Source organism: Bufo bufo, chromosome 3, assembly GCF_905171765.1.
Source record: "Bufo bufo chromosome 3, aBufBuf1.1, whole genome shotgun sequence".
Taxonomy (NCBI): domain Eukaryota; kingdom Metazoa; phylum Chordata; class Amphibia; order Anura; family Bufonidae; genus Bufo; species Bufo bufo.
The window spans coordinates 427440119-427453760 of NC_053391.1; the positions used below are offsets into that span (position 1 = coordinate 427440119).

At 41.2% G+C, this 13642-nt stretch overlaps 1 protein-coding gene across 1 annotated transcript in view; it reads left to right on the top strand.

Annotated features, from left to right (window-relative positions):
- CFAP47 (cilia and flagella associated protein 47) overlaps nucleotides 1-13642 on the top strand; it is a 572366-nt gene that overhangs the window by 12057 nt on the left and 546667 nt on the right. The window contains exons 5-9 of the mRNA XM_040424993.1: nucleotides 3481-3619; nucleotides 8773-8998; nucleotides 10844-11004; nucleotides 11883-12016; nucleotides 13310-13545. Of these exons, the coding sequence (XP_040280927.1) occupies nucleotides 3481-3619; nucleotides 8773-8998; nucleotides 10844-11004; nucleotides 11883-12016; nucleotides 13310-13545 (896 nt within the window). The remainder of the gene's footprint in view (nucleotides 1-3480; nucleotides 3620-8772; nucleotides 8999-10843; nucleotides 11005-11882; nucleotides 12017-13309; nucleotides 13546-13642) is intronic.

The window sequence follows — 13642 nt, forward strand, 5'->3', positions numbered from 1 at the left end:
TATGTGATACATTCTCTTTGACATCCGGGCTTCACTCTGGTCCTTCTGTCTTCTCAGGACATGATCATGGATGGTATACCTCCCTCTGCACCAGTTAGAGCCACTTATAACTAAAGCCTGCATTAGACGGGCAGAATTTCTGGCAGATCATTGCTAATGAGCATTCGTGGTAACGCTACTTAGCGATCAGTTGGCAGTATACAGTTGCAAGAAAAAGTATGTGAACCCTTTGGAATGATATGGATTTCTGCACAAATTGGTCATAAAATGTGATCTGATCTTCATCTAAGTCACAACAATAGACAATCACAGTCTGCTTAAACTAATAACACACAAAGAATTAAATGTTACCATGTTTTTATTGAACACACCATGTAAACATTCACCGTGCAGGTGGAAAAAGTATGTGAACCGCTAGACTAATGACATCTCCAAGAGCTAATTGGAGTGAGGTGTCCAATCAATGAGATGATATTGGAGGTGTTTGTTACAGCTGCCCTACCCTATAAAAAACACACCAGTTCTGGGTTTACTTTCCACAAGAAGCATTGCCTGATGTGAATAATGCCTCGCACAAAAGAGCTCTTAGAAGACCTACGCTTAAGAATTGTTGACTTGCATAAAGCTGGAAAGGGTTATAAAAGTATCTCCAAAAGCCTTGCTGTTCATCAGTCCACGGTAAGACAAATTGTCTATAAATGGAGAAAGTTCAGCACTGCTTCTACTCTCCCTAGGAGTGGCCGTCCTGTAAAGATGACTGCAAGAGCACAGCGCAGACTGCTCAATGAGGTGAAGAAGAATCCTAGAGTGTCAGCTAAAGACTTACAAAAGTCTCTGGCATATGCTAACATCCCTGTTAGCGAATCTACGATACGTAAAACGCTAAACAAGAATGGATTTCATGGGAGGATACCACAGAGGAAGCCACTGCTGTCCAAAAAAAACATTGCTGCACGTTTACAGTTTGCACAAGAGCACCTGGATGTTCCACAGCAGTACTGGCAAAATATTCTGTGGACAGATGAAACCAAAGTTGAGTTGTTTGGAAGAAACACACAACACTATGTGTGGAGAAAAAGAGGCACAGCACACCAACATCAAAACCTCACCCCAACTGTGAAGTATGGTGGTGGGGGCATCATGGTTTGGGGCTGCTTTGCTGCATCAGGTCCTGGACGGATTGATACCATCGAAGGAAAAATGAATTCCCAAGTTTATCAAGACATATTGCAGGAGAACGTAAGGCCATCTTTCCACCAGCTGAAGCTCAACAGAAGATGGGTGTTGCAACAGGACAACGACCCAAAGCATAGAAGGAAATCAACAACAGAATGGCTTAAACAGAAGAAAATACGCCTTCTGGAGTGGCCCAGTCAGAGTCCTGACCTCAACCCGATTGAGATGCTGTGGCATGACCTCAAGAAAGCGATTCACACCAGACATCCCAAGAATATTGCTGAACTGACACAGTTCTGTAAAGAGGAATGGTCAAGAATTACTCCTGACCGTTGTGCACGTCTGATCTGCAACTACAGGAAACGTTTGGTTGAAGTTATTGCTGCCAAAGGAGGTTCAACCAGTTATTAAATCCAAGGGTTCACATACTTTTTCCATCTGCACTGTGAATGTTTACATGGTGTGTTCAATAAAAACATGGTAACATTTAATTCTTTGTGTGTTATTAGTTTAAGCAGACTGTGATTGTCTATTGTTGTGACTTAGATGAAGATCAGATCACATTTTAGGACCAATTTGTGCAGAAATCCATATCATTCCAAAGGGTTCACATACTTTTTCTTGCAACTGTAATACTGCCGCTAATTACCCGATGAAAGAGCAAACTCTCGTTCAATAATAAAAGAATCGGGCTGTGTAATACAGCCTTTACAATGCTTTTGCATTCTTTAGGTGGAGTTTACGGTATAGACTGAGTGGTCCTTTTGCATGCTGTAATAGGATATGTCCTTCGTCGCAGTCTTGTTCCTCTCCACTGTTCTGTGCTGTGATTCCTCACTTTATACAGTTGCCATGCCGCCTTACAGCAATTTTAGCAATTATATCTCTAGCTCACCAAAAATCTAAACACACACATATAATATAGATTCATTCTTTATTGTTTAAAAAATATAAATACATGATATTAAACAAAATACATAGAATGGCAGCAATGCAGGACAATACTGCGACAAGAAAGAATCCCCCCCCTAAACTCCCGCTATCAGTTTTACAACATCTGAATAATATGTGCAAAATCTATGCATCAACGTTATACATGACCAGTGTAAAAAAAGGTGCAACTTGCACATGGTATATTAAGTAATTGCAACAATGATTGTCACACTGTTATAATACAAGTGCTGAGGTTATTAACTTATACTCAGAGTCTCACTAGGAAATACTCCCATGTACACAAATAATCAGGAGCATAAGACGTAAGTAGTGACTCTTGGATAGCCTAACAAAAACCAGTAAAAACCAGGAGTGAGGGAGGGACACCAACCCCGACCCGCATTTCGCCTCGCTTCCTCTTGGGGGGATTATATCTAAAGTCTTAATAGTAAGTTTTATTTAATGTTATGTGCTGGGATTATTGGCTGTACCCATGTGCCTAGATTGACAGTGATGATCCATGCTGTGCAAGAAAAAACCACAAGGGCATTATAATGAATGCAGTAATGACAGCTCTGAATTGGTGCGTGCTTCTCTGCAGCTAGGGACAATCTTTTCAGCCTTGTGAGTGCAAGAAACAGGAATTGATTTAGATGATTTTCATACATTATCATTCCACTTCTTCTGTACTCTGCACTAATTTATGGAAATATATTACTACCACGCGTTTATGCGTATTAACTACCTGTTAATTAGATAATTAGTTGAAGTGTAACTGTCATGTTTTCATTAAAAAAAAATCAATTTTAGCATATGTTATTACTGCTGCAGCAGCATTATGCATAAAGCAGTCTTTAGTTTCTTCACATACCACTGTTTTCCTTGAGTTTTCCACTTGGTTACGACTGTTTTGAATCCTACATTATGAGGATCTTCTCAAGATGGCTCCTCTGCCAGTTCTCTGAGGCCAAAACTGCTTTCCCTCACTTCCCATACACACTTGCTGTAGCTATCAGCTCCCTGCCAGCCAATCAGATTGGATTACTGAGAGACACACCTCCTCACTCTGAAGCCTAATGCAGGCATGCAGTGTGAAGGACCGCCCCTCCGTCTTCCTGTCTTCTTAGCCGGAGACAAACAAGCCCTAGTAACGGTCTTTTAAGGGAGCAGTGGAAAAGGACAGAGGACATTAATGAAAGCTGTTATAAGGTAATTACAGATCTTTTGACAATCATTGACAAACTTACTCAGGTATACGTGCCTAGCTCTAATAAACTAGCGAATAAAAAAATATGACAGTTACCCTTTTAATGACTGATCTCCATTGTGAATGAAACTGTAACTCTAACCACCATATGTATGTTTCATCAGGTACTTTTAAAATAAAATACAGTGGGCACTTTCCGATCACTATATCTCCCACCAGTGGTATAGTTGAGCCGAAAAAAATGCAAATAATTAAAGTGGACCTCTGTACAGACATCCCTTCTGTCTTTGAAGAAACTGCTAAGTAAGTGAATTATTTAGCCATTCGCAATAGTATAAAGATAAAGGTTAAAGGGGTTTTCTCGTTTGCATCAACATCCTTCAGATAATCATATATGAAGGTAGCTGTAATATTGTAATGTATTCTTACCTTTATTGCTCCTATTTTCCAATCTGGGCTGTGGTCACATGACCATGTCCGTGCATCCCTTTTCTATTTCCTGTGATGTTATGTCCATGGGCGTGTCATAGCAGCAAAAGGTACAGTGATAGGGGAGTGTTTATGTAACTAGGTAGGTGGGAGGAGCTATAAACTACCTGGGTGTTAGGGGCTGTGATAGGGGAGTGTCTATGTAACTAGCTGGGTGGGAGGAGGTATAAACTAGCTGGGTGTTAGGGCCAGTGATAGGGTAGTGTCTATGTAACTAGCTGGTGGGAGGAGCTATAAACTAGCTGGGTGTTAGGGGCAGTGATAGGGGAGTCTCTATGTAACTAGCTGGGCGGGAGGAGCTATAAACTAGCTGCGCGTTAGGGTCACTGATAGGGAAGTGTCTATGTAAGTAGCTTGTGGGAGGAGCTATAAATTAGCTTGGTGTTAGGGGCTGTGATAGGGGAGTGTCTATGTAACTAGCTGGTGGGAGGAGCTATAAACTAGCTGGGTGTTATTAGGGGCAGTGATAGGGGAGTGTCTATGTAACTAGCTGTGTGGGAGGAGCTATAAACTAGTTCAGGTTAGCAATTACATGAGCATATCTGTTAAACACCATAGTGATCCTGGAAAACCCCTTTAAGGCCTTGTATAATGGCTCTATACAAGTTTTTAATTGTTTGGAGCTGTAATATAGCATCTATAGAAATCTATGGGCCCACAATATATGGAACCATAGAAACTTCTTGTGCTGACACAGAGACTCTGTACACATCGTCCTGAGTTGAAGAGGATTTCCAGCAGAGACTTAAAGTGGTTGTGCCAAGTTTTTCACAGAATAGGAGAAAACGAACTGATCCCAAGAACCGAGGTCCATTTCTCCTGCCCTGATGAAAACGGCAGGCTGCACGTACACCCTGCCACTCCATGTATTCTCTGGGACTGCTGGAATTAGTGAATAAAGTGCATATGTGGTCTGCCACCAAAACAGGATGGGGGAACAGGTCAGACCCCCAGCGATCACTTTGTTTTCCTGTAGACATGGGATAACTTGAAAACTTGGCACAACTCCTTTAATAACGTCCACATATTGGTAAATCAAAGCTTTGACATACAGCTAAATTATGAAATTATTTTGTATTAACTTGACATTTTTGACTTTTGGTTCAGCTGTTTTCACAAAAGTGATAACAGAAAGTTTTGCCACACTAGTTGTCAATTTGAATTTGTTCCTGAGATTTTAGTGCAAATGTGACAAGCCATATGTCCAGAGACAATCCTCTTAAAATAGTTAATGATGGAACATTTGATTTAAGCCATGTGTCTTACTTTCATTTTTATTTTTGTATTTTTATTTGAATGTTTAAAATTAAATGTAAATAAAAAAAAATACATCCACATATTGCATAAAAAAATCTGTGTTGACCCCATGTAAAAATTACAGCTCCTTGAAAAAATATTCATACCCCTTGACCTTTTCCTCTTTTTGTAACGTTACACCCACAAACTTAAATGTATTTTATTGGGATGTTATATGATAGACCTGACCAACCCAAAGTAGCAAATATGTGTGAAGTGAAAAGAAAATCATACCTGTAATAAATAAAAACCCTCAATACTTTGTAGGACCACTTTTCGCTGCAATTACAGCTGCAGGTCTTTGGGGGGATGTCTCTGCCAGCTTTGCACATCTAAAGGCTGAAATATTTGCCAATTCTTCTTTATATATAAGCTCAAGCTCAGACAGATTGGATGGAGAGCGTCAGTGAACAGCAATTTTCAAGTCTTGCTACAGATTCTTAAAGGGATTTAGGTCTGGACATTGACTGGGCCATTCTAATACATGAATAGTATGCTTTGATCTAAACCAGGGATGCTCAGCCCGTGGCCCTCCAGCTGTTGTAAAACTACAACTCCCACCATGCCCTGCTGTAGGCTGATAGCTGTAAGCTGGGAGTTGTAGTTTTGCAACAGCTGCAGGGCGGCAGGTTGGGCTTCCCTGGTCTAAACCATTCCATTGTAGCTCTGGCTGTTTGTTTAGGGTTGTTGTCCCGCTGGAAGGTGAACCATCGCCCCAGTCTCAAATCTTCTCCAGCCGCTACCAGGTTTTCCTCCAGGATTGCCCTGTATTTAGCTCCTTCCATCTTCCCATTAACAAAGATTGATCCGCGCTGCTCCCAATTTACCAAAAGAAATATGGAAAGAGAGAGAGATCCTTCAGGTGTATCTTCAGTATTTTCTTTTGTAGCTTCACAGATAATCACTGAATCAACTTCTTGCTTATTGCTTTATAACCTCTAGTCTCCCCCTCAAACCTTCCCAGAAATACAGATAGGGAAATCGGATAGTGCAGTATTGAAACTGAGAGTGGTAAAAAAGTGTTTCAATATACTCACGAACATAACATTAAAATTGCATATCATAAAAGTCTGCACTTCGGCATCCACACACCTGACCTAGGTTTCGCTTTTCATTTCGTCAAGGGCCTTGGGTCAGCTAATTGCTAATTGTAAATTGGAGGCAACGTGGATCAAACTTTCTTTGTTAACTTTAGACATTTTGAAGACAACCTACTTCAAGCTGACCCTGCAGTGCCGCGACACATGTGACTGGACTCTTTTGTTCTTGGTTCATCTTCCCATCATCACCACCATCCCTGTCCCTGCTGAAGAAAATTATCCCCACAGCATGATGCTGCCACCACCATGTTTCACGTCCGGATGGTGTGTAGTGTTAGTTTTCTGCCACACACAGCGTTTTACATTTAGACCAAAAAGTTTGGTCACATCTGACCAGAGCACCTTCTTAAACATGTGTCCCCTACATGGATTGTGGTAAACTGCAAACGGGACCTCTTATGGCTTGCTTTAAAAAAATGGCTTTCTTCTTGCCACTGTTCCATAAAGGCCAGGTTTGTGGAGTACACGACTAATAGTTGTCCTATGGACAGATTCTCCCACCTGAGCTGTGGATCTCTGCAGCTTCTCCAGAGTGACCATGGGCCTCTTGGCTCCTTCTCTAATTAGTTCTTTCCTTGCCTAGGCTGTCAGTTTAGGTGGGTGGTCATGTCTTGGTTGGTTTGCAGATGTGCCATACTCCCTCCATTTTCGGATGATGGATTGAACAGTGCTCTGTGAGATGTTCATAGTTTTGGATATTTTTTTTAAACCTTACCCTGCTTTACACTTCTTCACATCTTTATCCCTGACCTGTCTGGTGTGTTCCTTGATGTTCATAATGCTGTTTGATCACTAATGTTCACCAGCAAACCTCTGAGGCCTTCACAGAACATCTGTAGTTATACTGAGAATAAATTACAAACAGGTGAACTCTATTTACTAATCAGGTGACTTCTGAATGCAACTGATCACACTGGATTTTACTTATTCAGAGTATCTGAATTCAAATCCATGCTAAGTGGTCCTACAAAGTATTGACTGACATTCACGCCACAATTTACAGATTTGTATTTAGTAAAAATTTAGAAAACCATGTATCATTTTGTTTTCATTTCACACATACTTGCTGCTCTGTGCTATCTCATTGACTGTCTGTTCCAAATTACAAGCTGTTAGTTTATCGTGCACGGAAAGACCACACGGACACTAAGCAAGTATCAAAGCAGAACTCATTTATTACAGGAAGTTAAGCAGTTTATATATCACCAGGGAGGGTGTTCCTCTTGTGAGGCTCATGCAATTGTTTCATTAGCTAAAATACAAAAACAAGAAAAGAGATAACACTTGGCATCTTCACATTGTGCATTATTTTACAAACTTTGGTATGTAAACTATGTAAGCATCTAGGTGCCAGCTCCATATTGTAATGGCTTCACATTAATATCATGACATCCTCAACACTATCACATAAAATCCCAATAAAATACATTCAAGTTTGTGGGCGTAACATGAAAAAATGTGGAAAAGGGGTTATAAATACTTTTTCAAGGCACTGTAATTTGCAGTCAATCCATAGGATATCAATTTATGCCATAGATTTCACTTTTTGTAAAATCCATGGAAAATCCACATGTAAGTGATTGAATCCTGACCCATTCATTTCAATGGGTCTGTGTACATCAGCGTTCTTTTCACGCATCAGTTCTGCGTTGTGTGAAAAATGCAGCGTGTTCTATATTCTGCGTTTTTCACGCAGCTCTGGCTTCAAAAAAAGTGAATGGGGCTTCAGTGAAAAACGCATTGCATCCACAAGCAAGTGCGGATGCAATGCGTTTTTCAGTGATGGTCGCTAGGAGATGTTGTTTGAAAAACCATCAGTTTTTTTATCACACACGTGAAAAACGCATCGCACTGCCCGGAAAAAACGAAACAACTGAACGCAATCGCAGACAAAACTGACTGAACTTGCTTGCAAAATGGTGCGAGTTTCCCTGACCGCATCCGGACCTAATCAGTCACGCTCGTGTGAAATAGGCCTAAGGATCTTGGCAGAATTCAGCTTTGGCTATTCCCCATCTCAAATGTAATTAAGGGACAGGGAGGTTCTAGTGGTTGGATCTTAGTAATCTTCATTCATGAAGTGCTGCGAGCTAGGGAAAAACAAATTTAACTCCTTAGTGACTAAAAACCCTAAATTGTTTGTTGTGGCACATAAATACTTATCATATATTAGACTCATAGTTTACGCCCGGGTACTCATTAGAAGGCCCTTGGCTGGCCATTTATAGGCCATATAAACAGTGCAGAGCTGCGGGACTCATGTCAATATGGTGGTCATGATTTACCAAGATGACAGCTGTCTCAGCCTGCATCTTCTGTGCAGGCGCTGGATGTATTCAGCTACTGTTCAGTGCCTATGCTAAAGACAGCGCAGCAGAGGACAACCAAGAAAGCGGTCATATGGGTAAACACGGGACCACATCCAGGCAAGGAGCAAGTCTTTTTCTGCAGCACCATGTAAAGGCGGCATCAGATAAATAAAGCCACCAATGTATACTTTGCAAGGTGTTATATATGCATGTGCATAAAGATTTTATGTATGAAACCTGACATCTGGCCTGATTACCTTAGAGTGAAATTACAAGGTCATGAGGAGCAGCTCTTGAAGATAAAAGGAAATATAGTCAACCAGAATTTAGAACTGCTAGACCTCTCTGGAAAACCTCTAAAATGCCTTCACTTTGGATCTGTCTACTTTGGAACCTCAAAAATTCACAAAGCAGTGATTTATAATGATAGCCCTGAGACAATAAGTTGGGTGTCGGTCTTGGATGATAATGCCGTGGGTGCTGAACTGGTAAGTTTTTTTTTACTATATTGGAATGCATGCTTTGCGAAAAGCGAACACTGTTGGTCCTGCATAGTGACAAAGGAGACACAGTAACACACATTTTGGGAAGATGCAGTTTTGTAAGCATGAAATGTGACGTAAGGAGCCAGTCCGGGGAACTTGTGCCCAATTAAAAAAGAACTGCCCACAATTCTGCCATTCCTGCACCGCGGCCCCATTCCCAGTCACTTCGGGTTCCTGCTGCACTGAAAGTGCTTTGGTCCTGTGGCCCCCGTGGCATGCCACTAGCAGGATTAAGTTAGCTGGACCAGACAACTCCATTATTATACACAGTAGGAGGAAATCAAGATAATCTCCCAATTATACATGAAACTTCCAGTGATCTAGCCATAAATCATTGGCAAATACAAGATTAACTGCTTAAGGACTGCCCACTACAGAATTAAGGCTGATGGTCCTGGTCCTTAGACCTGTGGTTAATTTACCCTTCTCTAATCTACTAATCTGTGCCTTGTTACCACAATGGCCTTATAATAGTCTCTCCATTATCAATTATCATTTCTTGTTTGCTTTAGATTTAAAGTAGTTGTCTGGTTTCAGGAGGCACCTGGACAACACTTGGGATCTGCCTGCAATGAAGAATAGATCATCACTTAGGGCTCGTTCACACGACCGTATGGCTTTTTCAGTGTTTTTAACAAATCTGTTTTTCCGTTTTTTGTTTCAGTAGTCTTTCCGGTTCCATTCCGTTTTTCCGTATGGCATATACAATATACAGTAATTACATAGAAAAAATTGGGCTGGGCATAACATTTTTTTAATAGATAGTTCCGCAAAAACGGAACAGATACGAAAGACATACGGAGTACATTCTGTATGTGTTCTGTTTTTTTTGCGGACCCATTGACTTAAATGGAGTCACGGAACGTGATTTGCGGGCAATAATAGGACATGTTCTATCTTTCAACGGAACGGAAAAACGGAAATACTGAAACGGAATGCATACAGAGTACATTAAAGGGGTTCTGCACTTTGTTTAAACTGATGATCTATCCTTTGGATAGATCATCAGCATCTGATCGACAGAAGCCCGACACCGGCCTTTTCACTGTTTACCGCTGGCTCAGTGACGTCACGATTAGTATCACTGGCCTGGGCGGGGCCAAGCTCCATTCAAGTGAACGGAGCCTAGCCGCGCCCAGGCAAGTTGATACTAGTCGTGACGTCACTGGGCATACAGTAGACAGTGAGAAGGCCGCGGCACTCCTGGAGCGCCGCTGCCTTCTCAAACAGCTGATCGGTGGGGGTCCCGGGTGTCGGGCCCCCGCCGATCAGATGCTGATGATCTATCCAGAGGATAGATCATCAGTTTAAACAAAGTGCAGAACCCCTTTAAGTTTTTTATGCGGAACCATTGAAATGAATGGTTCCGTATACGGACCGTATACAGAACGCAAAAAACGTTTGTGTGATCAAGCCCTTACCAAGCATTTCTTGTGCCCCCGCTCCAGTTCTCCCAGCTGCGCTTTGTTTACCTGGCTACAGCGGTGACATCACATCGACAACACATGACCATGGCAGCCATTCACTGGCCTATGGGTGCACCTCTGAGGCCAGTGATTGGCTGCACCGGTCATGTGTTGTCAAGGTGACATCACCACTACAGTTGGGTAAGCAGAGAGAACAAGAGTGGCAGCGTGGGATCTGATCTATTATTTATGGCAGACACGTGCCATGTGTTGTCCAGTTACCTCTTGACACCAAACAACCCCTTTAATAACTGCAGGTTACCCTACAAACAGTAACATCTAGGCTATGTAGTACCAGTTTTACTATTCTATTGCTTTACAGGGCACCAATATTCTAGAAAGCACAGATGCTGCTCTGCAAGACATGGACTACAGAACCAGGATGAGTGATAGAGAAGTCTCTAGTATTCTTACCTGCTGCCCCAATGAAGGAGTTCTTTTACCGTTCCAGAAAACCACCTTTACAGTCTGTTTTAGTCCCAAGTGAGTATACGTTCCAGTGCTTTCACAGCTGATTCCACTGGTAGAACCGCTTCTCCTTCCTGTGGTCTCCAATATGGATCCTAGAATGTAATGACAACAGAACTGCACAAAAACGGGCGCTGTTCTTGTGCAACAGTAAAAAGCCTTTCTTAAAACAAGGGGTGAATTTCAAAAGCGTTCCGGCTCCTTCCGGTCAGTTTTGTGCCAAATTTATCAAATGTTGAATGCTGTGTGTTAGATTTGGCATATTTTTAAACCTAGCACTTTTGCTTAGAAGTGTTACTCCTGTTACTTCCGTTTTTGTACATCACCCCTTAGCGGGATGAGTTCAGAGTTTAATCTTTAGAGTTTAAATCGAGATAGAACGTAATTGACATAGCTAACCACGCCAGCATTCCCATCACACTTTTCAAAACTGGAGTGTGTAGTGTAAAAATGCAAAAAAAAAAAAAAGTCTCAAATAAGTCTAAAATGTTGCAAAAGCCTAATTTTTCAACTTTTTTTGTAAAGCCAGAATTCTGGAGTGAAGAGCTTGACACCTTCCCTGAAATGTTCCATGAGTGAACAGTGTTCTTGTCTCACAATGACATTTCTCGCTGTGTTACTTTTTCAACAATCCTTTTCTGAAAAAATGCCAAGAAATGTTTTATGCATGTGCTGCAAAATGACTAACACACATTAGACAATTATTTTCCAAAAATTCAGAAAAGAACATTCAAAACTCTCGCTTGCTTTTATGCATATGATGTCAAATGGATCATGATAGTTTATTCGGGTAGACAGTGACTTGTATGCAAATCTTTAAAAAAAAAATGATTATCCTTGTACATGTACTGTAATTAGTTTATTCTAAATGATTTTATGTTCATTTTTATCAGGCAATTTGATGAAGCCATCAGAAGAAATGATGTTCCATCTCAGCAGGATTATGCTCTGTTTATGAGGTTTGAGCCCATTGGAAGTAAGGATGGATTCCTGCAATCAGATGCAGACAGTAGAGGGCATCGTAAAGGTATGTCTATATCTTACAAACTTAGTCTACTTTCACACTGGCATTTTGGCTTTCCGTTTCTGAGATCCGTTCAGGGCTCTCACAAGCGGTCCAAAACGGATCAGTTTTGCCCTAATGGATTCTGAATGGAAAAGGATCCGCTCAGAATGCATCAGTTTGCCTCCGTTCAGTCTCCATTCTGCTCTGGAGGCGGACACCAAAACGCTGCTTGAGCCAAACGGATCCTTTCTGACACACAATGTAAGTCAATGGGGATGGATCCGTTTTCTCTGACACAATAGAATACGGATCCGTCCTCTACTGACTTTCAATGGTGTTCAAAACGGATCCGTCTTGGCTATGTTAAAGATAATACAAACGGTTGTATTATCTGAATGGATCCGTCTGTGCAGATCCATGACGGATCCGCACCAAACGCGAGTGTGAAAGTAGCCCTAAAGTCCTGACTGAGAGTAGGTTATGAAATAGGGAGAGAACTGAGCTCTGTGATGTATAGGTTAAGGAGACTTCACATCTCCGTTTCATTTTCTGTTCTTCTGATCTGTCAGAAGAACCCGAAATAAAAAACAAAAACAGGATACTGTAAAAAAAGAACAAAAAAACACAAAACAACGGAATCTGTTGCACATTTTCCATTTGAGCCATTTTCATCTAAGATCCGTTTTTTATACAGAAAAAAAAAGTACTGCATGCAGGAAAAAAAAAAATTCATCTAAAATAACGGATCTCTGATGTGGCTCAAATGGATGTCAGATATGCATAACTAATGTGCATTTTTTTTACAGGATCCTGTTTTTTTTTTTTTTTTCTTCTGTTCTGCTGACGGATCAGAAGACCGGAAAATGAAACGGAGATGTGAACTCTCCCTTAAAGGGGTTTTTCCACTTAAGCAAATAGAATTTATTATGCAGGGAAAGTTCCCATGGTTACGACCACCCTGCAGTCCAGCAGCAGTGGCCGTGCTTGTACACTATAGAAAAAAGCACCAGCCTACGTGAGCTCCCACCGTCCCGGCCACCAGAGAGGCTGGCATTTTTTCTATAGTGTGCAAGCACGACCACCACTGATGGATTACAGATTGTAACTATGGAAACGAGTAATGTATAATGTGATGGATCCAGCCAGCAAAGGAGGCAATATGGACAATCACAATACATTAGTAAGGGCCTTGTATTAACTGTCTAAATAGAGGTAGAAAAGCCTTCAAACCCAGTAAGAGATGTGTCCTAGTTATAAGCTTTGTCTTTTTGTGCAGTAATTCATTGCTTTTACTATTTTATATCCCTGGCATAGGACAACAGAAAGGTCACGTGGAGTTGGCCGTTACTGGTTCTGCTTTTCCAGTCGCATTAACATTCAGCCCAGGAACAGTGTACAATTTTAAGGAATGCTTGATTGGTGAAAGGATCGATATTCATTGCTCACTAAAAAATGAATCTCAGTTCCTCCCTGCGGTGTTTAGCTTTCACAAGATTTCCCATTTTCATATCTCTCCGGCTAATGGAAAGATAGAAGCAGGACGTTCTCAGGTACAAAAACATTTATCTAAATCTGCCAAGTAGCATTGTATTACGGTAGAAGATAAAGCTGTCCTGAATATGGAAAGCCTGTTAACAAGTATTCGTG